Source organism: Mesoplodon densirostris, chromosome 6, assembly GCF_025265405.1.
Source record: "Mesoplodon densirostris isolate mMesDen1 chromosome 6, mMesDen1 primary haplotype, whole genome shotgun sequence".
In the NCBI taxonomy this organism is placed as follows: domain Eukaryota; kingdom Metazoa; phylum Chordata; class Mammalia; order Artiodactyla; family Ziphiidae; genus Mesoplodon; species Mesoplodon densirostris.
Genome location: NC_082666.1, coordinates 83,460,320 through 83,488,109, shown reverse-complemented (window position 1 = coordinate 83,488,109; position 27,790 = coordinate 83,460,320). Strand labels below are relative to the sequence as shown.

The window sequence follows — 27,790 nt, the reverse complement described above, 5'->3', positions numbered from 1 at the left end:
TGGGTAAAACACCTCTCTTTATAACTTCTGTGATTCCAAACAAAAACATGTAAATAAAAATTCAAATGATAGTATCTAAATCACAGCAATATCCTGGAGAAACTTTGTAGTAAAAGCAAAAAAGTTAATGTGATGTAGAGATTAGAAACACCTACTAATCTTTTTAAAATGCCTGGATCATCGTAAGCAAGAAATGGATGTGTATTTCATTTGCTTTCAAAAAAACTACTGTACTAGCTGGAAAGTGTAAACGTGGTTACATGGGTTTCTAAGGCTCTTGACTGTGAGGATAAGAAAGGTAATGTGTTCCATACGTGGCAAACCATATAGGTATTTCAGGTATATTAGTAAAGAACACAACCACTACAAAGTAGAGAAGAAAAAGAAGCAAATCAGAAAGCACTGGCAGAGACCTCAAGCACAGCATTCAATCAAATGCGTTGAACTTAACAGAATAAAGTAACTCTCTCGGGGGGCACTTTGTTTTGCCTCTCCCTTTAGCACCCCTATCCCTAAACAAATGGGTCACAGGCCAATGAACACCTGAGGAACAGTATTCCCCAACCACACCCTCAAGTCATTCCCCAGAGTTCTCTCTGTAACCATTCTTACTATGTGGACCACACCTTTTTATATCCAGAAGCTTTAGCGGAAAGACACTTGTTTATCTTGGAGCAAATTAGGGATCATCTGTTACCAAAGATTTTCAAAAAAATACTTCCCTCCGCAAGAGCAGAAAACAAAGCTCCCTGCCAGCCACATGCCAGGTACCCCCACTTGGGCCTTACTTGTTCTCGTTGCTCGCGTCATAACGAGGCATGGGGTCTAAGTCGTTCCCATTCACGTCACAACTTGCCAGAGCATCCTGTGGTCACAGAGGAGAGAGAGAAAGGAGACAGGCGTTCATTAATTAGCCATGCACCTGAAGGCTCATGCCTCCTTAAACACATTTCTGCAAGAGAGTAATTAGAGTAAATAATACACTCATGGTCCGGTGGTGTCAGGATGCCTTGTTCTGTAATAATCAGTGTCATATCTTTCCCTGTGAAGGTGAAGAAATACTCTCTACAGACCAAAGACGTGCCCAGTCCACTCTTGCCAGCACTTTTCCCTCATACCTAGCACTGACCCCTCACCCCAGTGCTTTGAAGAGGTCCTCGACAACCATCTTCTCTGCGAAGTACTGCTAGAACACGTAGAAGACAGTGATTTATTCTTCGCCGACTCTCTCTGTATTCCTTACTTCATTTCTTGAGTGTGCACATTCCTTATCACAGTTCAAAGATTTTTGGAGACAGAAATCATTCACAAAAAATTGGCAAGCCAATTAAAAATCACTATTAGAAATCTCTTATATCAGGTATCTTGGGACCTCTATTAGGCAATATTTGTCTGGTTTCAGATGTTTTATCTAGTATAAAAGGGTCTACAGTTCAAGACTTCATACTAACACCAAATGGTCTTTTGCCCCAACCAAAATAATGATCAAAATTTTGTTATATGTCAAAGTTTCAAAATGAAGAAGTTTCTCTGAAACCAAAGCTGAATTTATTTGTTTGTTTTAAATGATTGTGAAAAATCTTCAAATTACTAAAAAAAAAAATTAATGGATTGTTCCATCATCTAAATTTATATCACCATAGATAGAACTAATTTAGGATGTTTTGAATTTTCTGATGCTTTAAGATGATTTATTTCTGTTATCAGTTTTAGTGAAAGTAAATGTTATCTTTGTTTTCTGTCTTTATCAAAGTCTCTTGTTTCTGAAAATAACTTAAAGTACATGGAGTCTGAAATGTTTGGGGGGAGTAAGCAAAATACACATGACATGTAAAGGTGATAAGTCTCTGCTTCCCATACAAAGGAACATACAAAGCAGCCCACCTCAGCAGTCATTAGAGCATGAAGGACAATACTGTGCAGTTTCACTTATAAGGAAACAGAAGCCCGAGACAGGTTACGTGACTTGGCCAAAGGCATGAAACGAACTGCCGATGGAATTAAGACTGGAACCCAGCCACCCCATCCAATGTGCTTTTCTCTTACTCTTTACCAGCTCTAACATTAGGAGAATCAAAAGGGCACCAGTACTGCTAATTGCACAGGTGAATTCTGGAGAATTTTCTTTCCAGGGAGAAAAAAGTGAAAAAGGTAAAGAATGCAATCACATTTAGGTTAAGGCTCTTTGTGTTTAATCAAATGCATTTCTATGCAGTGGGGAGTAGGAACACCCTGTAAAAACTGCATTGCATACGATAAGAAAGACTTCTTTGCTAGGCAGTGGACAGCCACAGTTCTGTTCTTTATATGACCTGGGCTAACTCACTTTAGTCTTCAGGCCTCAGTGTCTACCCTGCCAAATGAGGAGGCTGAACTGAAGTTCCTTTTTAGCTCTAAAATTCCATTCTGTGAAGAGACACAAGTTTATCTGAGTGTGCTTGGAGGCAGGGTAAGGGCAGCCAATCAAGTGTCTTGTACAAATGAGAACTAAATGAACTTGCAGTTCCTTCTCTCTCTCTCTCTCTCTCTCTCTCTCTCTCTCTGTTTTTCAACCTTAGGGAAAATCATCTAATTTAGGAGAAACTGTTTCAACATTTCATTGTAAAAATTGATTTGTGAAGTTTCTTAGCTGAATCTTTGAAACAAAAAGGGCAGCAGGGTAGGATACTGAGAGACAAAGCAGTTAAAGTTGATAAAAGTATAAGGTGATACTGGGTGGTCCTGAGTGAAGGTCTTCGTAGGTCAGAAATATGGGTGGCTGTGTGAGCCAGTGGTAGTTTCTGATGTGTCAAGGAAGTGACTTGGAAGTATTTTATTTGCAAATTGATAAAAAGAGAATCTTTTCAGGTTTGAGTGACAAAAGGAAAACTAAGAGAAAGTAAGTGTCATGCAATAAGTGAGACTGAGCAAATGAAAAATAAACATTGGAGAGCATATATGGCAATCGCTACCTAAATGGTTTCATGAGAAAATGAAGCGGCAGATGAGAAAGAAGCCAGAGGAGAGATGGTCAGAGAGACAGATACAGGGAGTCATTCTCACAGTGCAGGGAAACCATGTCTTCCCATGCTGAAGGGGGGGGGGGAGAAATAGCAGATTTAAAGAGGACAGTATGTCCGTCTTAAGGAAAAGGCCATGTCCATTCTGAGTGAGTCCAGGACAATGGGCCACTGCCGTGTCCACCAGTTACTGGGGAGCAAAGAGAAGAGAAAGGCAGCAGGCCTGCGAGGATGGTGAGTCCTTTGCGTTAATGTGCAATGGGGAGCTATGGGCCAGGCCCCTCTCAGAACTCTCCACAAGCTCAGGGCACCGTGAGATGGGCTGGGCTTGCTGATGTTGCTCCCTTAATGATGATGAATATAGAATAGAGAAGAGAAAAATCTGAGGGGATGTGGTCCTCCCAGTTATAGCTAGGGTTTTCTGTGGGCACCTTCCATAAACACGAAGCAAAGCTTCCCACCCTGGCCCCTGACTTTCCTTCTTAAGGATCAGTATGAGTCCTGACTTCATCATGATTTAGAGCTGCTTGGATTTTCAAGGCTGTGAGAGGAAACGTGTAAGCTGAGAGACAACCAACAACTTTGAAATTTTTTTCAATAACAACATGAAATACAATATAGGAAAACTCATACAACCAAAGTTTTGGGATTAAAAGGAGTTATGAAGGGACAGAGAGGGACATAGGTAAAAGTGACTGGAGTCCTAGTGGGTATGCAGTGATACCGGTGTTCTAGTGGAAGTAGTCGTCAACAGAAAAGAGCTTAGAAGGCACTGGTGTGAGTGGGATCCACCAGGAGTGTCTGCTGAGTCCTGACAGGAATCAGAGAGCTGCTTCTGTGGATAAGAGGGAGTCACTGCAGGCTCTTAAGTAACAAAAGAGATATTTTAGGGAGAACGCCAAGGTGTCAGGAGAAACAAATTTGAGCAGAGAATGGCATATTGGGAGATAATTATGGTATTTTTTTTTTTTTTATTGCGGTACGCAGGCCTCTCACTGTTGTGGCCTCTCCTGTTGCGGAGCACAGGCTCCGGATGCGCAGGCTCAGCGGCCATGGCTCACGGGCCCAGCTGCTCCGCAGCATGTGGGATCTTCCCGGACCGGGGCACGAACCCGTGTCCCCTGCATCGGCAGGCGGACTCTCAACCACTGCGCCACCAGGGAAGCCTTAATTATGGTATTTTTAACCAAACTTAGGGAGGAGAAGCTGATGGAAAGGCGGCGTTTGGAGAGTAGAAGAGGGAGGGGTCATTGACCTATTTCCAGGCAGGAAATATCATGGTGGTAAAGGGGACCCCAGGGACACAAACCGACCCCAGTGTCCAGTGGGCACTGGGTATCAAGACTGTGGTTTTCAGTGAAAGTACTGAGTCTCAGCCCTTTCATTTGCTCTGTGACCTTGGGCTCACCTTATGTTCTGAGTCCTGGAATCTCAGTCCTTTCTTAAGCAAGGGAATTGACTGATTCCTAAGGACTTCTGGGAGGCTGTTCATTATTGTCCTTTAAAAAGGGAGAGGCAGAGAGAGAAAGAGACTCGCAGAGTAACTTGAGAAGAGTTCAAAGCACGCTTTCTCCATAAAGGAAACAAGGAGTGCTCTCTGGCTGCATGGATGAATTGCTGAGAAGAGTGGATGTTGTCAGTAGCACATGGGATGGGTGCTGGGGTTTCCGCTACCTTATCACCTGCATTTTGTCATCAGAACATCAAAGGCACACAAAAGTGGAGAGCGGGATAGCCTTATCTCCTGCTTCCGGTCCTCCAAGAGCGCATCCTTTATAAGATGGAAGCAACACGCAGAGCCTATTGTACCCGTTGGCTGCATTTTTCTGTGGTTTTCCCCCTTTTGGAGCATCCTCACACGAGTTCCATTGTTTCCCAGGAGGGAAGCTGCTCTGACCACAGCAAATACTCACGTAGTTCTGCATCAGGTCTGGGTGGGTCCTCTCAATGCCATCATCCAGGATGGTGACCACGATGTTCTTTCCCGTGTAGCCTCTCTTCCAGGCTCCTTCGATATTCATGTCTGACTGGCAGGGATGTGTGTTGTCACTGCAGTGCTAAAGGTGTAAGAGGGAGAACTGGACGTTGCAGATTACCAAATAGTGAGGAGGCTGGAAAATCACCTACTTCTTAAGACAGTGCATTAAATTAACAGGAATTGGGTAGATTGTCTGTTCAAGTAGAAGCGCAGATCTCCAACATGACAAGAGGGGAAGGGAGGAAGGATAGATGTGGGGAAGGAAAGCAAGACAGGAATCTCTCCTGACAGTTCTGCCCTGTTCTAACACCTTCGGAAAAACATGATAAATAAAGCATATCTCAACAGCAGAATAATGGGTGCACCGTTTTATTGTTAGCATGTATTAATGACACATCAAAAGGCATTGTAGCATTTCATTTATAAACCCAAACTAGATAACTGAAGAACATATACCTTATAATTTCTTAAGCAGGCACCTAGAAAAGCCTGGCTGCAAAAAAACCCCGGCAGCTTCTGTACGGTGCCAGCCAGAGGTGTGCCGCTGCTGTGAGAAACCCATTAATGAGAAAAAATAACAGTTTCTTCAAATTTCTTTCAGCAAATTAACAATGAGTGTTGTCTCATAATTTGTAGGAAGCCAATAGACTTATTCAGGGCTACTTTGAGAAGGGAGAGAAGAAGAGTGCAGGGTCCAGACAGGGGGACAGGCACAGGAAAATGTGTGTGAGGGCTTGGAAGGGCAGGCTGAAGAGGCATCGAATCTTAGCTCATTAGGTGTAGTGATTTCATTCCACAATGGCTACAACATACAAACACATCAATAAATACATTAAACCAGCAGTTCTTCCCGATATAATTGACTAGCATTCGTCCAACCCACACAATTACCCCTTCAAAGTCCATCTCTATGAAATATCCCTCTGAGTGGTGTTTTCCAGGTTCTTAAGGCTCAGCAGAGGAAGAAAGGAAAGGGGATGTGCCGTAGCCTACTGCCATGGCAACACAAGCCACCCCAGGTCCACAGCATTCACTATCTTCCTCCTGCTTTGTAACAGTTCAGCACTTCAAGAGGGGAAGAGAACATGAGCTCTGTATGCTCTAAGCATAATGGAGACCCCACTGCCACTGACTCATCTAACACATACTTTATTGAGCACTTACTACATGCTGGGGTATGGCAGTGAACAGGGAAGATGAGGTCCCTGTCCTCATGACCTCTCTAAAGGGGAAACACAGATGACAAAGAAAACAAGGAAGACCATTCAGAACACTCCTTATGTTTTAAAGGAATTAAAGAGGGTAATATGGCGGTCAATGCTGAGCAGTCTGAGTACACACCTCTCTGGGGGGAATGGTCAGAAAAGACCCCAGTTTCTGAGAAAGTGAAATGTGAGTTGAGATATGCCTGATGAGAAAGAGCTGGCTTGCCCAAGAGCTTAGACCTTGTCGTGGTAGAGGACACAGCAAATGCAATGACCATAAGGTGAGAAACAGATTAGTGCATTGAAGAAAGAGAAAGAAGATGGGGTCTAGCTGAAGCTTAGTGGATGAGAAGGAAAATGGCATAAAAGGTAGCAGATCAGAATGGGCAACAGAGGTCAGGTCATCCCAGGCTCTGTAGCCATGACTTGACTTTTATTTTAAGTACAACCTAAATGGAAGCTCACCTCTTTCCAAACTTTACCCTTCAAAATCAAATGCTAACTAGTGGCAGATACCTCTAATACCTTTGTCAAACACCATAAACACACTTGAGTAGTTTCATGGATTCATTCTAACAAATGGTGTACCCATTTTTCATCACAGATAATATCAATTTCACTGAAAATAGGGGCTTATATATTTTATGAACATTTGTAACTTTCTGTCACTTTCTTGACTTCTTTCTGGCACTTGAGGCCCTGCACCACCATCTAGTACTACACTGATCCAATTCCACTCTCCCCTCTCTCCCCAGTTTTTGGAGCACAGCTCAGGACCTACTGCCTACCACTTGGCTAGCTCTTCCCCTTCCCTGAACTTAGGAAAGAAGAGAGACAGACACAGACACACACACACAACATACCACACACAACACACACACACAACACACATTCTGTTCTACACAGTCCAACCCCAACTTACTGAATTCTGCTGAACTGTGGCTGAGTGTTGAATCTTGTGTGTGAATTTTGTCTCCTTTGTAAGCCTCGAGAAGACTATGCATTAAACCAAGTCTAATCTAGGATTTCAGTCAATATTGGCTTATCGATTACATGCCAGAAGTGAGGGCATATTCTCCACTTTATATCCAAGTTCACATCTGCCAAATGCTTGCTCCTCCGACCTCATCAGAGATATATAGCCAGCTAACGCTTGGTTAATAGATCATGAAAGAAACAGTGTAGATTTACAAAATACCCATGTTTTTCGGAAGTCTCATTCTAGCCAAGAGTTTGGGCCTCTTCTCGCCAAATAGTTTAATTTAACACAAAGCAACCCTGACAGGTTTCCATTTCATTTTTTTCTTTTTCAAAACCTGCTCTGGCCACCTGTGGTATCGTTTGTGACACAAAGTAGCATTAATGTGGCCAAGAGGTGGGTGGGAGGAAGGAAATGCACAGGAAATGGGTCACCCACACATGGATAACTGTCCTGGAGTGGAACGATGCTGCCTGAAATTGTAATTATGAAAATTGAAGAAAACCCACCGTGTATGGAAAACATGTGTGTTCAAAGTGGAACAGTTAGGTTTCTTTCTTCCACCTCTGCTTCTATTGAATCTGACTTCACCATTAAATATTTTTGAACCACTTTTTTTCTTTTCATCTGCCAGCATGGTATTGGTAGAGGGGAAGGAGGGGAAATATCCAATTGATACTTTCATTTGGATAATCTAATATATCAGGTAGCTAAAATGTCAAAGAAAAAAAAAAGATGATCAGAGCCAGGGGTGTTTCTGGAAAATGAGCAATAAGATCAGTAGACCCTTAAACGAGGACCCTACATCCTGAATGTGACCTTTAGATTTTTAACAACCATTTCAAGTAGTCCAGACTTCCAAACATGTTTCTAATGTAATTGTTTCGTAAGCCCAAGGTATCCAAAGAGCAAAAACTACAGAAAATACTGATGCCAGTCAATGCAGCCCAAATGAAAAGTAATTAGCCATTTCCTTAACTGCCTGATCAAAATGGTCTTTAAACTGGGCTCTATTTACTTGACAGCAATCTATGTTACAGCATTACCCAAAGGCAAAAGGAACACATATTGGCCATGATTTCCTCATCCTCAGCCTGCCATGTTAATTCCTGCTCTGGCACAGATCTCTTAAGACTAGTTTCTGGAATTGTGTTACCACATATAGTCCCGAGGCTGGTATTCACAAAAGGGGCCAGTCAGAAATTTCCAGCATATTTAAAGCTGATGAAAACCACATATGTGCACTGTATATGTAAGACAAATATTTAGAGTAAATATATGCACCTTCAGCTCTGAATAATGTCCTGTATTTCAATAATGGTCTATGCACAGATGACAAAGAATTTAGAAAGGACACAAAATAGCAAATATCTACAGAAACAATGGTTACTACCTAGGTCTCTCATTTCCTTATCAATAAAAACTTTTATTCTTTTCAGGAATGAAATTTGAGAGAGATTATTCTGTGAGTTCTAGAAAAGGCCTCTTCCATACCACGGTTATGAGCTCTTTTGCTTATAAACCACTCTGGGTGTGTCTACTTCTATTGTGTCTTTATAAACATATCACAGTGTTTGCTAAATGAAAGAACAGTTTATATCCAAAATAAACACCTTTGTTATGCTCTCACCACCATTTTCTTCAGACTGGGGGGTGGTTCGGAACCCTCAGTGTCATTATTTTTAAACTTTTCCAGGTTCTTAAGGTCTCCAATGAACTGCCAATTTATATGCTGCCAATAGTCTGCTAACATTGAAAACATCTGTTGTTCATTTCCATTGATAAAGTGCTTCATAAGACTGCATCTCTGACTCTACAATGTTAATAAGAGCAGAATTAAATACACAAAAAATCTGTTTTAAGAAACAGACTCAAAGACATAGAAAGCAAACTAATGGGGCTTCTCTGGTGGTGCAGTGGTTAAGAATCCACCTGCCAATGCAGGGGACATGGGTTCGAGCCCTGGTCCGGGAAGATCCCACATGCCACAGAGCAACTAAGCCCGTGTGCCACAACTACTGAGCCTGTGCTCTAGAGCCCGTGAACCACAACTACTGAGCCCGCATGCCACAACTACTGAAGCCCGCGCGCCTAGAGCCTGTGGTCCGCAACAAGAGAAGCCGCCACAATGAGAAGCCCACGCACGGCAATGAAGAGTAGCCCCCGCTCGCCGCAACTACAGAAAACCCGCGTGCAGCAACGAAGACCCAATGCAGCCAAAGATAAATAAAATAAATAAATTTACATAAAAAAAAGAAAACAAACTTATGGTTACTAAAGGGGGAAGGCAGGAGAGGGATAAATTAGGAGCTTGGGATTAACAGATACACACTTCTTTTTCTTTTTTTTTAACATCTTTATTGGAGTATAATTGCTTTACAATAGTGTGTTAGTTGCTGCTGTATAACAAAGTGAATCAGCTATATAGACAGCTACATCCCCATATCTCCTCCCTCTTGTGTCTCCCTTCCACCTCCTCTATGAGACCCCTCTAGTTGGACACAAAGCACGGAAGTGATCTCCCTGTGCTATGCAGCTGCTTCCCACTAGTTATCTATTTTACATTTGGTAGTGTATATATGTCCATGCCACTCTCTCACTTTGTCCCAGCTTACCCTTCCCCCTCCCCATGTCCTCAAGTGCATTCTCTACGTCTGCGTCTTTATTCCTGTCCTGCCCCTAGGTTCCTCAGAACCATTTTTTGTTTTGTTTTAGATTCCATACATATGTGTTAGCATACGGTATTTCTTTTTCTGACTTACTTCACTCTGTATGACAGTCTCTAGGTCCATCCAACTCACTACAAATAACTCAATTTCATTTCTTTTTATGGCTGAGATATTCCATTGTATATATGTGCCACATCTTCTTTAAGCATTTATCTGTCGATGGACACTTAGGTTGCTTCCAGGTCCTGGCTACTGTAAATAGAGCTGCAGTGTACATGGTGGTACATGACTCTTTTTGAATTATGGTTTTCTCAGGGTATATGCCCAGTAGTGGGATTGCAGGGTTGTATGGTAGTTCTACTTTTAGTTTTTTAAGGAACCTCCATACTGTTCTCCATAGTGGCTGTACCAATTTACATTCCCACCAACAGTGCAAGAGGGTTCCCTTTTCTCCACACCCTCTCCAGCATTTGTAGATTTTTTGATGATGGCCACTCACACTGCTGTAAGATGATACCTCATTGTAGTTTTGATTTGCATTTCTCTAATGATTAGTGATGTTGAGCATCCTTTCATAGGTTTGTTGGCAATCTGTATATCTTCTTTGGAGGAATGTCTATTTAGGTATTCTGCCCATTTTTGGATTGCTTGTTTTTTTGATACTGAGCTGCATGAGCTGCTTGTATACTTCGGAGATTAATCCTTTGTCAGTTGCTTCATCTGCAAATATTTTCTCCCATTCTGAGGGTTGTCTTTTGGTCTTGTTTATGATTTCCTTTGCTGTGCAAAAGCTTTTAAGTTTCATTAGGTCCCATTTGTTTATTTTTGTTTTTATTTCCATTTCTCTAGGAGGTGGGTCCAAGAGGATCTTGCTGTGATTTATGTCACAGTGTTCTGCCTATGTTCTCCTCTAATGGTTTTATAGTGTCTTGCCTCACATTTAGGTCTTTAATCCATTTCGAGTTCATTTTTGGCTATGGTGTTCTAATTTCATTCATTTTAAAAAACACATTTATTTATTTATTTATTTATTGCATGTGTTCATTGATGCACGCAGGCTTTCTCTAGTTGCGGAGAGTGGGGGCTACTCTTTGTTGTGGTGCATGGGCTTCTCATTGCAGTGGCCTCTCTTGTTGCGGAGCATGGGCTTAGGTGCACTGGCTCAGTAGCTGTGGTGCAAGGGCTTAGGTGCTCTGTAGCATGTGGGATCTTCCTGGACGAGGGCTCGAACCCATGTCCTCTGCATTGGCAGGTGGATTCTTAACCACTGCGCCACCAAGGAAGTCCCTAATTTCATTCTTTTAAATGTAGCTGTCCAGTTTTCCCAGCACCACTTATGGAAGAGGCTGTTTTTCTCCATTGTATATTCTTGCCTACATTATCAAAGATAAGGTAACCATATGTGGGTTTATCTCTGGACTTTCTATCGTGTTCCATTTATATATATTTCTGGTTTTGTGCCAGTACCATATTGTCTTGGTTACTGTCGCTCTGTAGTATAGTCTGAAGTCAGGGAGCCTGATTTCTCTAGCTCCGTTTTTCTTTCTCAAGATCGCTTTGGCTATTCGGTATTGTTTCAGTTTCCATACAAATTGTGAAATTTTTGTTCTACTTCTGTGAAAAATGCCATTGGTAATTTGATAGGGATTGCACTGAATATGTAGATTGCTTTGGGTAGTATAGTCATTTTCACAATGTTGAGTTTTCCAATCCAAGAATATGGTATATCTTTCCATCTGTTTGTATCATCTTTAATTTCTTTCATAAGTGTCTAATAGTTTTCTGCATACAGGTCTTTTGTCTCCTTAAGTAGGTATATTCCAGGTATTTTATTCGTTTTGTTGCAGTGGTAAATGGGAGTGTTTCCTTACTTTCTCTTTCAGATTTTTCATCATTAGTGTATAGGAATACAAGAGATTTCTGTGCATTAATTTTGTATGCTGCTACTTTACCAGATTCATTTATTAGCTCTAGTAGTTTTCTAGTAGCATCTTTAGGATTCTCTATGTATAGTATCATGTCATCTGCAAACAGTGACAGCTTTACTACTTCTTTTCTGATTTGGATTCCTTTTATTTCTTTTTCTTCTCTGATTGCTGTGGCTAAAACTTCCAACACTATGTTGAATAATAGTGGTGAGAGTGGGCAACCTTGTCTTGTTCCTGATGTTAGAGGAAATGGTTTCCGTTTTTCACCACTGAGAATGATGTTGGCTATGGATTTGTCATATATGGCCTTTATTATGTTGAGGTAAGTTCCCTCTATGCCTACTTTCTGGAAGGTTTTTATTATAAACGGATGTTGAATTTTGTCGAAAGCTTTTCCTGCACCTTTTGAGATGATCATATCGTTTTTCTCCTTCAGTTTGTTAATTTGGTTTATCACATTGATTGATTTGCATATATTGAAGAATCCTTGCATTCCTGGGATAAACCCCACTTGATCATGGTGTATGATCCTTTTAGTCTGCTGTTGGATTCTGTTTGCTAGTATTTTGTTGAGAATTTTTGCACCTTTGTTCATCAGTGATGTTGGCCTGTAGCTTTCTTTCTTTGTGACATCTTTGTCTGGTTTTGGTATCACGGTGATGGTGGCCTCGTAGAATGAGTTTGGGAGTGTTCCTCCCTCTGCTCTATTTTGGAAGAGTTTGAGAAGGATAGGTGTTAGCTCTTCTCTAAATGTTTGATAGAATTTGCCTGTGAAGCCATCTGGTCCTGGGCCTTTGTTTGTTAGAAGATTTTTAGTCACAGTCACAATTTCAGTGCTTGTGATTAGTCTGTTTATATTTTCTACTTCTTCCTGGTTCAGTCTCGGAATGTTGTGCTTTTCTATGAATTTGTCCATTTCTTCAAGGTTGTCCATTGTATTGGCATATAGTTGTGTGTAGTAACGTCCCATGATCCTTTGTATTTCTGCAGTGTCAGTTGTTACTTCTCCTTTTTAAATGTCTAATTATATTGATTTGAGTCTCCTCCCTTTTTTTTCTTGGTGAGTCTGGCTAATGGTTTGTCTATTTTGTTTATCTTCTCAAGAACCAGCTTTTAGTTTTACTGATCTTTGTTATTGTTTTCTTCATTTCTTTTTCATTTATTTCTGATCTTTATGATTTCTTTCCTTCTGCTAACTTTGGGGTTTTTTTTGTTCTTCTTTCTCTAATTGCTTTAGGTTTAAGGTTAGGTTGTTTATTTGAGATGTTTCTTGTTTCTTGAGGTAGGATTGTATTGCTATAAACTTCCCTCTTAGAACTGCTTTTGCTGCATCTCATAGGTTTTGGGTTGTAGTATTTTCATTGTCATTTGTTTCTAGGTACTTTTTGATTTCCTCTTTGATTTCTTCAGTGATCTCTTGGTTATTTAGTAGCATATTGTTTAGCCTCCATGTGTTTGTATTTTTTACTGTTTTTTTTCCTGTAATTGATATCTAGTATTGTGTTACTGCTGATTTCCCCTTTTACTGCTGATAGCATTTGCCTTATGTATTGAGGTGCTCTTATGTTGGGTGCATAAATATTTACAATTGTTATATCTTCTTCTTGGATTTGATCCCTTGATCATTATGCAGTGTCCTTTTTTGTCTCTTGTAATAGTGTTTATTTTAAAGTCTATTTTGTCTGATATGAGAATTGCTACTCCAGCTTTCTTTTGATTTCCATTTGCATGGAATATCTTTTTCCATCCCCTCACTTTCAGTCTGTATGTGTCCCTAGGTCTGAAGTAGGTCTCTTGTAGACAGCATTTATGTGGGTCTTGCTTTTGTATCCATTCAGCCAGTCTGTGTCTTTTGGTTGCAGCATTTAATCCATTTACATTTAAGGTAGTTATCAATATGTATGTTCCTATTACCATTTTCTTCATTGTTTTTGGTTTGGTATTGTAGGTCTTTTCCTTCTCTTGTGTTTCCTGCCTAGAGAAGTTCCTTTAGCATTTGTTGTAAAGATAGTTTGGTGTTGCTGAATTCTCGTAGCTTTTGCTTGTTGGTAAAGGTTTTAATTTCTCAGTCGAATCTGAATGAGATCCTTGCTGGGTAGAGTAATCTTGGTTGTAGGTTTTTCCCTTTCATCACTTTAAATATGTCCTGCTACACCCTTTTGGCTTGCAGAGTTTCTGCTGAGAAACCAGCTGTTAACCTTATGGGGATTCCCTTGTATGTTAGTTGTTGCTTTTCCCTTGCTGCTTTTAATATTTTTTCTTTGCATTTAATTTTTGATAATTTGATTGATAGGTGTCTTGGCATGTTTCTCCTTAGATTTATCCTGTGTGGTACTCTCTGCACTTCCTGGACTTGATTGACTATTTCCTTTCCCATATTAGGGAAGTTTTCAACTATAATCTCTTCAAATATTTTCTCAGTCCCTTTCTTTTTCTCTTCTTCTTCTGGGACCCCTATAATTCGAATGTTGCTGCATTTAATGCTGTCCCAGAGGTCTCTGACACTGTCCTCAATTCTTTTCATTCTTTTTTCTTTATTTTGCTCTGCGGTAGTTATTTCTACTATTTTATCTTCCAGGTCACTTATGCGTTCTTCTTCCTCAGTTATTCTGCTATTGATTCCTTCTAGAGAATTTTTAATTTCATTTATTGTGCTGTTCATCATTGGTTGTTTGCTCCTTAGTTCTTCTAGGTCCTTGTTGAATGTTTCTTGTATTTTCTCCATCTTATTTCCAAGATCTTGGATCATCTTTACTATCATTACTCTGAATTCTTTTTCAGGTAGACTGCCTATTTCCCCTTCATTTGTTTGTTCTGGTGGGTTTTTACCTTGCTCCTTCATCTGCTGCATATTTCTCTGTCTTCTCATTTTGCTTAACTTACTGCATTTGGGGTCTCTTTTTTGCAGGCTGTAGGTTTGTAGTTCTCGTTGTTTTTGGTGTCTGCCGCCAGTGGGTAAGCTTTATTCAGTGGGTTGTGTAGGCTTCCTGGTGGATGGGACTGGTGCCTGTGTTCTGGTGGATGAGGCTGGATCTTGTCTTTTTGGTGGGCAGGACCACGTCCGGTGGTGTGTTTTGGGGTGTCTGTGAACTTATGATTTTAGGCAGCCTCTCTGCTAATGGATGGGGTTGTGTTCCTGTCTTGCTAGTTGTTTGGCATGGTGTGTCCAGCATTGTAGCTTGCTGGTCATTGAGTGGAGCTGGGTCTTAGTGTTGAGATGGAGATCTCTGTGAGAGCTTTCGCCGTTTGATATTATGTGGGGCTGGGTGGTCTCTGGTGGACCAATGTCCTGAACTCAGCTCCCCCACCTAAGAGGCTCAGGCCTGACTCCTGGCCAGAGCACCAAGACCCTGTCAGCCACACAGCTCAGAAGAAAAGGGAGGAAAAAAAAAGGAAAGAAAGGGCCTCCCTGGTGGCGCAAGTGGTTGAGAGTCCGCCTGCCGATGCAGGGGATACGGGTTCGTGCCCCGGTCTGGGAGGATCCCATATGCCGCGGAGCGGCTGGGCCCGTGGGCCATGGCTGCTGAGCCTGCGCGTCCGGAGCCTGCGCGTCCGGAGCCTGTGCTCCGCAACGGGGGAGGCCACAACAGTGAGAGGCCCGCATACCGCAAAAAAAAAAAAAAAAAAAAGGAAAGAAAGAAAAATAAATAAATAAATAAAATAAAGTTATTAAAAGAAAAATTTTTTAATTATTAAAAATACAAAAGTAATTAAAAAAAAGAAAAAGAAAGAAGAGAGCAACCAAACCAATACACAAATCCACCAATGATAACAAGTGCTAAAACTACAGTAGGAAAAAAAAAAGGGACAGACAGAACCCTAGGACAAATGGTAAAAGCAAAGCTATACAGACAAAAATACACACTCACAAAAAGAGAGAAAAAATATATATATATACAAAAAAAGGAAGAGAGCAACCAAATCAACAAAGAAGCTCTAAATACTAAATTAAGATAAACATAAACTAGAAACAAATTAGATGCAGAAAGCAAACCCCAAGTCTACAGTTGCTTCCAAATCCACCACCTCAATTTTGGGATGATTCATTGTCTATTCAGGTATTCCACAGATGCAGGGTACAAAAAGTTGACTGTGGAGATTTAATCCACTGCTCCTGAGGCTGCTGGGAGAAATTTCCCTTTCTCTTCTTTGTTCACCCAGCTCCTGTGGTTCACCTTTGGATTTGGCCCTGCCTCTGCATGTAGGTCGCCTGAGGGGGCTGTAGCTCAGGCCACGGGGAGGGAGGGATAAGGAATGCAGGGTGAGCCGGCAGGATCAGAGGTTGGTGTGATGTTGCAATAGCCTGAGGCATACCATGTGTTCTCCCAGGGAACTTTCTCTGGATAACGGGACCCTGGCAGTGGCATGCTACACAGGCTCCCAGAGGGGAGTGGATGGTGACCTGTGCTCTCACACAGGCTTCTTGGTTGCTGCAGCAGCAGCGTTAGTGTTTCATGCACATCTCTGGTGTCCGCGCTGATAGCCGTGACTCACACCCATCTCTGGAGCTTGCTTAGGTGGTGCTCTGAATCCCCTCTCCTTGTGCACCCCAAAACAATGGTCTCTTGCCTCTTAGGCAGGTCCAGGCTTTTTCCCGGACTCTCTTCCGGCTAGCTGTGGCACACTAGTCCCCTTCAGGCAGTCTTCCCACAGCCAACCCCAGTCCTCTCCCTGGGATCTGACCTCCGAAGCCAGAGTCTCAGCTCCCAGCCCCCATCCGCTCCAGCCAGTGGGTGAGCAGCCAAGCCTCTCAGGCTGGTGAGTGCTGGTCGGCACCAATCCTCTGTGCAGGAATCTCTCTGCTTTGCCCTCTGCACCCCTGTTGCTGCGCTCTCCTCCATGGCTCTGAAGCTTCCCCCACACCACCCCCCCGTCTCCGCCAGTGAAGGGGCTTCTTAGTGTTTGGAAGCTTTTCCCCCTTCACAGCTCCCTCCCAGAGGTGCAGGTCCTGTCCCTATTCTTTTGTCTGTGTTTCTTTTTTTTTTCTTTTGCCCTACCCAGGTATGTGGGGAGTTTCTTGCCTTTCGGGAAGTCTGAGGTCTTCTGCCAGCGTTCAGTAGGTGTTCTGTAGGAGTTGTTCCACTTGTAGATGTATTTTTGATGTATTTGTGGGGAGGAAGGTGATCTCCACGTCTTACCACTCTGCCATCTTGAAGCTTCCCCCTACACTACTTAATGTAAACTAAACAACAAGGTCCTACTGCATAGCACAGGGAACAATATGCAATATCTTGTAATAACCTATAATGGAAAAGAATCTGAAATATAGTTTATATATATTCTGTATACCAGAAACTAACACAACATTGTAAGTCAACTATACTTCAATAAAAATAAATAAATAAAATAAAAATAAATAAAAATTAAAAAATCTGTTTTGGGCTTCCCTGGTGGCGCAGTGGTTGAGAGTCTACCTGCCAATGCAGGGGACATGGGTTCGTGTCCTGGTCCGGGAAGATCCCACATGCCGCGGAGCGGCTGGGCCCGTGAGCCATGGCCACTGACCCTGACCATCCGGAGCCTGTGCTCCGCAACGGGAGAGGCCAGAACAGTGAGAGGCCCACGTACCGCAAAAAAAAAAAAAAAAAGAAATCTGTTTTATAGACAAATTCAGAAACATATCTAGTTAGCTGAGTAAAGTGTAAAAATATGCTTGGAATTCTTTGTAAAATTTGGAATCAAAAAGCTCTAAGAAATGGAAAAAAAATAGAATTATTACCCTCTTAAGTGGACACAGAACTGACATGTACTAGATTCTTAGTATGGCCAAGCATTGTACTAATCCCTTTATATGAACTAGCTTCATTTAAGAGTCAGAACAACTACTGGAGAGAGGTACTTTTATCATCTGCTTTTAACAGCTAAAGAACATGAGACTTAGCCTAGGTAACCTTCCAAAGGTCAAATAGCTGGTCAATAGTAGAATTAGGACTCAAAACCAAGCAGCCCTACGGTCTATGGAAACTCTTCTGTTAAAATTGAAACAAAAAGGGCTCAGGGGAGGGCAAAACATGGCAGACTCAGATAAGGAGCAGATTAGGAGTGGATGTTGGACAGTATAGCTCCAGTAAAGAAATTCAAATAATAGAAGTCTCACTGGTCTTAGCACTGGGATCAGTGCATTCAAGTGACAAGGCGGAACCTAGTTGGATAAGACTTTAGAGGCCTTCTAATGTTTCCTTATTCTACTTACTGCAACACATCTTTTAGCAAATCATCAGTTTCTATTTGAACAGTTTCAATGACAGGGAGCTCACTTCTTCACTGAAGAGCCAATGATGTGCTGGTAAATCAGTTCTTTGAAAAGAAAATCTCTTATTTCTAGTGTTTGCCAATTTCCACGGTGTAAATACTCACATCATGGCCAGTTTAAAGCTACCATGCTTGCAGAATTCCTGAATGTGTAACAGTAAGCTTTCACGAGCTGTTGGAAGGTCACCCAGCACACCACTGGGAACAGCTCACTCCATTGTTAGTCCTGCTCCATTTCTGATGAAGTCATCACTTCCCATAGGTCTGCCATCTGCTTCTCAGTACAGCTGAACCATGCAGGGGTTAGAGGCACTGACCCTCCACACAGTTGAAAATCCACGTATAACTGATAGCCGGCCACCTGTATGCATGGTTCCTCTGTATCTGCCTTTCCCCACCACAGATTCAACCAACCGCGAATTGTGTAGTACTATAGTATTTACTACTGAAAAAAATTCCACATATAAGTAAACTGGTGCAGTTCAAACCTGTGCTATTCAAGGGTCAACCACACTTGGGAACCACTGGGAAGTACCTAGAATTAGTTCTCTCCTTTGCAGTTTCAGACAATAGTGTTACTCTCTCTTGCAATTCTTTGGAAAAGATCTTTTTTAACCTTTCATTCTCAGGGCTACCTGAAGCAACTGGACTTTGAACTTTTGTGAGCCCATAAGCTGATGGGCTCTCCTTGGGATCTATGAAGTAGAGATTTTGTGACCCCAAAACTGAAGATGCCTTCACAGATTTTAGAAAATCTAAATTAAGCTAGGGAAGTTCTCAGACATTTACTACTGTATTTATGGGCCATTTTGATGGACTTCAAAACTTTTGTTCAGACATTTACTACTAAATTTATGGGCCACTTTGATGGACTTCAAAACCTTTGTTATCACACACATTAAAAAAAAAAAAAGATATCTCTGGCCAAAATAGATCCAATGTACATTTATCCAAGAATGATTATTCAATTTATGAACTTTCCAGAATTTCCAAGGAAGCCCAGTACGTTTCAACACCACCAAACTCAGCATAGCAGGTAAGGGATACTAGCTAGGAGAATCAGGCAGAGGAAAGGTTAAATTCCACCTCTGCTACCTCCCCGTTGTATGACTTTGTCTAGTTACCTAAATTCTTGAAAGCTGATTTGTAGTTTGAATGCAGAGAATTGTTATGAAGGTTGAAGAAGATAAAATATGTAACAAATGGATGCCTCCACATTCATAGGAGGCATCAGTGTTCCTAATAGTTTACAGAAGATGACCTTGGTTTACAAAAAAAAAAAAAAAAGGAGAAATAGATTACTACAAAATAATGAGATGATGATTCTCTTCATTATCTGGAGAGATAGGTTGGGCAAACTTGAAAGGGCAATTCATCCTTGTAAGGATAGCTAGGATGATTTGAATATTTTACATTTGTGGCTGGGGGACTCAGCTGGTGGTTGGAGATCAGGGATGGGGTGTAGGAGAAGAGAACAGTGTCCAATTATTTTCTGGCACATCGGTCAAATGACCTCCTATGAATCACCATGTTTTAATCCTATGTATTTATACCAGTATTCCAACTTTGTTGAATCATGGATAACATCTACCATAATATAATTTTGACAGAAGATCATTTCTCACTTACAAAATTTTAAGGATGTCCCACTTAATACCAAATAAACATCAGAAAATAGAAAATATTAGAAGAAAGGCTGTTGTACAAAATATGCTCAAATAGAGGATAATGAAAATAAATCCAGTTCCTAAAATTCTACTCATAGCTGAGCATCAAAAAATTGAGGCAGTAAAGTCAACAGATCTTTGACAAAGAAGCAAAGGCAATATAATGGACCTAAGATAGTCCCTTCAACAAATGGTGCTGCAGCAAGTGGACATCCACATGCAAAAAAAAAAAAGAATCTGGACATAGACCTTCCACCTTCCACAAGAATTAACTCAAAATAGCTCATGGACCTAAATATAAAATGCAACACTAAAAAAAACTTCTAGAAGATAACATAGGAGAAAACCTAGATGATCTTGCATATGGTGATGACTTTTTAAATACGACACTGAAGACATAATGCATGAAAGAAGTAACTGAAAAGCTAGACTTCATTAAAATTTAAAACTTCTGCTCTGTGAAAGACAATGTCAAGAGAATGAGAGGACAAGCCACAGAATGGGAGAAAATATTTGCAAAAGATAAAGGAATGTTATCCAAAATGTACAAAGTACTCTTAAACTCAACAATAAGAAAATAACCCAATTAAAAAATGGGCCAGGGCTTCCCTGGTGGCACAGTGGTTGAGAGTCCGCCTGCCGATGCAGGGGACACGGGTTCGTGCCCCAGTCTGGGAGGATCCCACGTGCTGCGGAGCAGCTGGGACCGTGAGCCATGGCCGCTGAGCCTGCGCGTCCGGAGCCTGTGCTCTGCAACGGGAGAGGCCACAACAGTGAGAGGCCCACGTACCGCAAAAAAAAAAAAAAAAAAAAAAAAAAGGGCCAGTGACCTTAACAGACACCTCACTGAAGAAGATGATATACAGAAGGTAAATAAGCATATGAAAAGATGTTCCAAATCATATGTCAGCAGAGAAATGTAGATTTAAACACCTATTAGAATGGCCAAAATCCAAAACACTGACACCACCAAATGTTGGTGAGGATGTAAAGCAACAGGAACTCTCATTCATTGCTGGTGGGAATAAAAAAAAAAATGGTACAGTCACTTTGGAAGATTGCTTGGCAGTTTCTTACAAAACTAAACAATACTCTTAACCATACAATCCATCAATTGTGCTCCTTGGCATTTACCCAAAGGAGCTGCAAATTTATGTCCTCACAAAATCCTGCAAAGGGATATCTATAGCAGCTTTATTCATAACTGCCAAAACTTGGAAGCAATCAAGATGCCCTTCAGTAGGTGGATAAATAAACTGTGGTGCCACAGAAAATGAAATATTATTCAGTACTAAAAAGCAATGCTCTAACAAGCCAGGAAAAGACATGGAGGAACCTTAAATGCATATGACTAAGTAAAAAAGCCAATCTGAAAAGGCTAAGAACTGTATGATTCCAACTATATGACATTCTGGAAAAGGCAAAACTATGGAGAAAGTAAAAAGATAAGTGGTTGCCAGGGATTGAGGATCGGGGATAAACAGGCAAAGCACAAAGAATTTTTAGGGCAGTGGAAATGCTCTGTATGAAACTAGAATGATGAATACATGTCATTGTATATGTGTCCAAACCCACAGAAGGTACAACAGTAAGAATGAACCCTAATGTAAACTATACATCTAGGGTGTATGATGTGTCAATGTAGGTTCATCAACTGTGACAAATGGACCACTCTAGAGGTAGATATTGATACTGAAGGAGGCTGTGTCTGTGTTGGAGTAGGTGGTATACGGGAAATCTCTGTACCTTCCCCTCCATTTTGCTGTGAAGTTAAAGTTTCTCTTTAAAAAAATTAGTCTTTTAAAAGAAAAGGAATTTCACAGAGCAGCCAAAGGGTAACTGGATGATCTATGAATTTAGTTTAGTGGACCACATTTCTCTCATTTGTAAATTTTGTGATCCTCTTTGAATCTTTCCAACCCTAACACATTTTGAATTAGAAACTTTCAGTCCTAAAAACATTTAACAAAGTAAAACCAATAAGCCAACAAAAAAGTCTTGCTTCCTTTAAGGAATCTCTACATGTCTTGTCTTAGTGTTTGCAGAATTGGTTTCAGCTATATTACCCAGCCATGTTGCTAAAGGGTACTCCATCTCTGAAACTTACTGGGTATTTCTGAGACATAAGATCAAGCTTACCTTTACATGTATGGCCCATTGCATGTGCCACAGTTCTAACCATTCTTAAATTACTCAAATTCAAAAACTGAGTCCGGTTCTGGAAATCTGGGTCTGAAACCACATATCCTTCTCTGCTGTTCCCTTCAATTTTCACAGCACCTTGCAGTTCAGGCCATTGGCTCTGCTCCACTATTTTTAATCTTTCTAACCTAGTTTAGGCTTTCAATCTATCCTCCTGGCATTAAAACAGTTTTATCAAGCACTTACTATATTCTGGCTATTATCCTGGCCAGAGCAATGTCACTATGCTCAAGTCCTTGAAGTCCAGTCTGTGTGACAGACAAACAAGGAATTTTTATTAAAAATTTTTTTTTACAAAAACACAAGTATTATAACAGGGGTTCTCAGGGTACTGTGGGAACATGGAACCCAGTCAGGGGGAAGCGTGGGAAGGCTGAGAGCACTTCCGAGAGAAAATGACATCTAAGCTCCTAAATATGAGTTGACTAGCCAGAGGGCAAGCAGGGGATAAAGAGGATGTGTTTATTTTCGATAAGGGTATGGAATAATCAAAGGGAGACTGGAGTGTTAAAAGAACTGAAAGAAATCCAGTACAGCTGGAGGATACAGATGCAAGAGGTGGGGGAGATGAGAAAAATGGAAAGAGATGAGACTGGAGAGATAGGCAGGGGCCAGACTGTAAATGTTCCTATAAGCCATGTTTTAAAAAAAATTTTTTGAACTTTATCATAATTTGATGAAAAATTATGTAAGGGTTTTAAGATAGGGACTGGCATGGTTTGGATGCCTAAAAGTGCATCTCAAACTTAATTCCCAAGAAAAACACTTGATCTCCACCTGCTCTGACCCCTACAAAGCCGCTCATGCCCAGGGTTCTCAGTCTCCCCCACACCAGAGCTTCTATAGCTGCTCTCCTTCTCTATAAACACCCATCAGTGAATCCTTCAAAACAGCTCTTGAACCTGACCTCTTTCCACCATCTTCACGGCCCCAAACCGATTCAAGCTACTATCATCTCTTATTCCTCTACAGTCTATTTTCCATACAACAGTAAAAGTGATCATTGTAAACTATGTCCGAGTTATTCTCAATAAATATTCCCAATAATTCCCAATGACTTTCCCAAACACTTTCAATAATACCCCATGTCCATTACATGGCCTACAAAGGGCTCATGACCTGATTTGGCGCCATCTCCCTGACCTCTTGCCCCACCCCTCTCGTCTTTCACTCACTGTGCTCCACCACGTTATCCTGTCCCATCCCAACCCACTGTCATCTCAAGGCCTTGACATTTGCTATTCTCCCACACGAGGATGTTCTTCCTCGGGTATCCACATGGCTGCCTCTCTTATGCTCAAATATCACCTCCTAAGAGAGGCTCTTCCTAGTAAACCTATCTGAAATAGCATTCTATGTCATTCTCCACCCTTGACTCTGATTGCCTTTTCTTCATAGCATTCATAACTACTATATTATCTATCAATTTGTCCCTTTATTGTTTGTCTCCCACGCTGGACTGTAAGCTCCGTGAAGGCAATCACTTTGCCTTATTTATTTCTGTATTCACACTAACACATACAAGTTCAATAATTATATACCAATTAAATGAACAGACTAGGTTTTAAAAAGTCATTGTGGGTCCTCTAGAACATAAAGGAAAGCATGGAGACCAATTAATTGGGAGAGAGCTCTAGTGACTGAGCAATGACAGTGGTCAAGATTAGTGGGACCATGGAAACTACAGTATTTGATATACAGCAGGCATTCTTCGTATTTGTTGATAATGACAGTGAATGGGTATGGTGAGAGAAGAGAGAGGAATCAAGAATCATCAAATATCTGGCTTGGACTATAGAGCAGAGGATAGGGTCACTTACTGAGAAAAGAAACACGGGAAGAGGAGAAAATCTGCCTGGAGAATGAAAATATTGAGCTCAGTTTTAGAAACATGGGAATTTAAATAACATCCAAGCAGGAGTTGCCTGTGGCGACTGGATACGTGGATCTAAAGTTTCTTTCTGCCCAGACCCACGAGTGAATTCTTCCTAAAATTTTGGCATCGTGCTGTTATTTCCCACCTCAAATCTTCTTCTCATCTATAAAGCACTAACGTCTTCGCCTCCGAGTTGCTCCACAATCTGGCAATGAACATACACTGTCTAGTGCCACTTGTTGTCCCGAAGTTCAAAAATCCCTAAGGGTAGCATACAGTGTATAAATTTGATGGTTGTAGCAAATTCAAGGTCATGACCACATGCGGCTGAGAGCAAAAATGGCTACAATTCTCCACAGCTCCCTGTGCTTATGGCACATGTAATCCTTCCCATGAAGCAAGGAGGTTTTTCTTCACCCTTTGATTCTGGGCAGACCTCGTGACTTGCTTTGGCCAAAACAGTGTAGCAGAAGTAACAGTGACCCGTTTCCACACTTCCCACACCCTTTCGCTTATAATCCTTCCTGGCTGTCATGTGAACAAGCCAAGGTAACCTGCTAGAAGATGGGAGATCACAGGGAACACATAAAACTGTCCTGGCTAAACCCACACTAGACTAGCTAGCTCCCAGCTGACCTAGAATGGCTCACAGATGCATTCGCAAACCAACATGATACCAGAGAACTGTCCAGCTGAGTTCAGCCCAAATTTCGGACATGCAGAATCATAAATCTAATAAAGAGCTGTTGTCTTAAACCACAAAATTTGGGGGATGATCTTTACACAGCAAAAGTTAACTAACGTATGAGGTTATAAGCCTGAGGGAAGTAAGTCAAACCAGAAAGACAGGAAAAAAAAATCAGCGAATCAAGGTGAAATAGCTTATCAAGAAGAGAAGAAGAGGGCTTCCCTGGTGGCGCAGTGGTTGGGAGTCCGCCTGCCGATGCAGGGGACACGGGTTTGTGCCCCGGTCCGCGAGGATCCCGCATGCCGCGGAACGGCTGGGCCCGTGAGCCATGGCCGCTGAGCCTGTGCGTCCGGAGCCTGTGCTCCACAGCAGGAGAGGCCGCAGCGGTGAGACGCCCCGTACCACAAAAAAAAGAAAAAGAAAAAGAGAAGAAGAATTGGTTGTACAGTTGAGGAGGAAGAGCAGTAAGGACACTTAATGTATCAAACACACAATCCTGGTGGCGCAGTGGTTGAGAGTCCGCCTGCCGATGCAGGGGACACGGGTTCGTGCCCCGGTCCGGGAAGATCCCACATGCCGCGGAGCGGCTGGGCCCGTGAGCCATGGCCGCTGAACCTGCGCGTCCGGAGCAGAAGAAGAGGGCTTCCCTGGTGGCGCAGTGGTTGGGAGTCCGCCTGCCGATGCAGGGGACACGGGTTCGTGCCCCGGTCCGGGAAGATCCCACATGCCGCGGAGCGGCTGGGCCCGTGAGCCATGGCCGCTGAACCTGCGCGTCTGGAGCCTGTGCTCCGCCACGGGAGAGGCCACAACAGTAAGAGGCCCGCATACCGCAAAAAAAAAAAAAAAAAAAAAAAAAAAAATCAACAAACACACAATTCTAAAGCAAATTCTAAGATCCCTGTAATTCATTCGCTTCGTGGGAAGCCCAGTGTTTTCCTGCTCATCCCATCCAGCCCTCATATCATCTCAATGAAATTATAAGCCACTTTTAATAATGAAGTCTGTATTACGCATCTTTATAACCTCTAGAGTTCATAGTAAAAATACTCAACAGTTAATGAATTGATATTTATTCAAGAGAGAAGGCAGAAGTAAATTCTGAGATAAAATGCAGAAGAAGATAATTTACATAGTTAAGACATAAATGCAGGTAATAGAAAAGGTTCAAATAAGATCTATAAATCTTTGCCTTCTGCTCATGGCTCATAATAGGGCACCTGCTTATTCAACTTTACCAACAAAAAGATTCAAGAAGTAACATAGGAAATGTGCAGGGGCCAAATAATTACATAAGGAAAAAGAACATTCATTTAGGGGTATTGGTTATGCTAACGACCCGCTAATAATGCTCAACATTCCTGGCAGAAGATGTGAAAAGAGATGCAACATGGTGACACATGAACTATTATCCCCTTACAGGCCTGGTGGGAAATGTCTCCTGGCTGGAGAGGAATTCAGGGGTACAGGTCTGTTTCCTTTGGAACAATACAGGGCATGATGGAAGTAAACACTTCTTGACTCTTCTCTGGTATCCGGTCAATGGCTCAATTTTAATACTGTCTTTCCTTGTAGGTCATGCAGTAAATTCTCCCATGAGTTGAGGAGAAACTCCGTGTTACCAAATGACTTTTCCTATGAATCGAGCACCAATTATTCCTAATATACTATTCTTTGCCCAAATTGTGCAATTAGTAAATTAGTAAGTTGTGTTTGTTTAGGGATGATGTCAATTGAAATTTTTCCTTAAGTGCCTATAAAGCCAAGAAATAATTCCTACATTGGAGCTCATGAACATGAATTTGAGAAGCAACTGAGCTGCATTATTTAATAATTATGCAAACATTAGCAAGAAGCAAACTTCATTCCTTTCTAAAATGTAACTTCTTTGCTTACATTGTTTACAAAATTCTGCTTGCATAGAACTCTTCACTCTCTTGTCTCCTTTAGGCATAAATCTGACTCAGAAACTCCTGTCTCTTCTTTTTTCATCAAGATCTCAGGAAGAAGAGCTCAGATTGGAGAACTTTTCCTTTTCTTTAAAATAAGTAGGATGCAGTATGGTTTGGATAAGCCTAACCAACTGACTTCAGAACTCAGTTGCTCCACTATTTTTATTTTTTCAAAGTCACAGAAGAAATTTTGAGAAAAAAATGACAGAAAACAATTTTTTGTTATATTAGAGACATTTAAGGTCAAGGAGGAAGAATCTGAATATCATTTGAAGATATGTGAATCTACCCTTACTAATATGTCATGTTTCTTCATTTACATTATTTCATAAATGGCAATATTCTTATGGAACATAATAGTAGAGGCAACTATTTTTCAGGTGAGAAAAAAATCCATTTTACAGTTAGAAAAATAATGAAGAACTAGGAATAAACCTATATAAGATCTTCCCAAACCTTCAATTCAGGTTTTGACCACACAATCATTTTCTCTTAAATAGATGGATGGGTGGATGGACGAATGGACAAATGGACAGAAGGATAGATGGATGAACAAAGAATGAATGGACAGAGAAGCAAACAGACAATACATGCAGGTTACTTCCAAGTCCTATTATATTTCAGTTTTATTTTCAAATTTCTATTGAAGGATGTGGTCCTTTCCAGGACCCTGCAGAACTTCTGAACAGTAAAAGCCACTTCCTCTTCCCTGAGTCAACTCCTCAAACGCCCATAGATTAGATGTTCCCAAAGGATATTTTCAATCAAGACCAGGTCACAAAATGAAACATATGTAGGAGGAAGAGGATACAGGGGGATGGAAGAGGAAGAGAGGGTCAAATCCACATGACAGTGAAGCTGCACATATTCAAGCTATGTTCAGAGCTATTAGATAGTTCATCCCTTTCCAGAACAAGAACTACTTGAACTTTCCTAATAGAACATACTTAATGTATTTAATGTTAACATAGAGAGCAGCATAAATTTGGTTTAAATATTAACAGTGGTTCCCCTAATTTTTGTTTCAAAAAAGGACACTGAAGTAGATATGCTTAAAAGGACAAAAAAGGTGTGTTAGTCTGTTGGAATGATATATAAAAATTAATGGGATATGGAATTTCAAACAGTCTTTTCAGATTTTAACTTTGTTTCTCTCTGGATATATGAGATTACTGACTCAACCTCCTGAAAGTTCTGAAGGGTTTTCACCATGTCCTCTAATACATCATTACCTCAAATACATTAGTTCTATAAGAAACCTGTAATAATTGAGGTACAGAAACTCTGAGAAGAGGGAATAATACTATCAGTGTGGCAAAATTCCTATTCTTAAAATTAAGTGATCATATCAGAAGAGATAGGGTGGACAAAGCTCACATGGTCATGATGGGTCCCAGA

The 27,790-nt window shown here is 41.2% G+C and overlaps 1 protein-coding gene across 1 annotated transcript in view; it reads right to left on the bottom strand.

The window, feature by feature from the left end:
* Nucleotides 1-27,790, bottom strand: part of PCSK5 (proprotein convertase subtilisin/kexin type 5) — a 334,111-nt gene that overhangs the window by 204,979 nt on the left and 101,342 nt on the right. Inside the window, exons 4-5 of the mRNA XM_060102335.1 lie at nt 4,913-5,056; nt 789-865 (exon numbers count right to left, since the gene is read on the bottom strand). Of these exons, the coding sequence (XP_059958318.1) occupies nt 789-865; nt 4,913-5,056 (221 nt within the window). The remainder of the gene's footprint in view (nt 1-788; nt 866-4,912; nt 5,057-27,790) is intronic.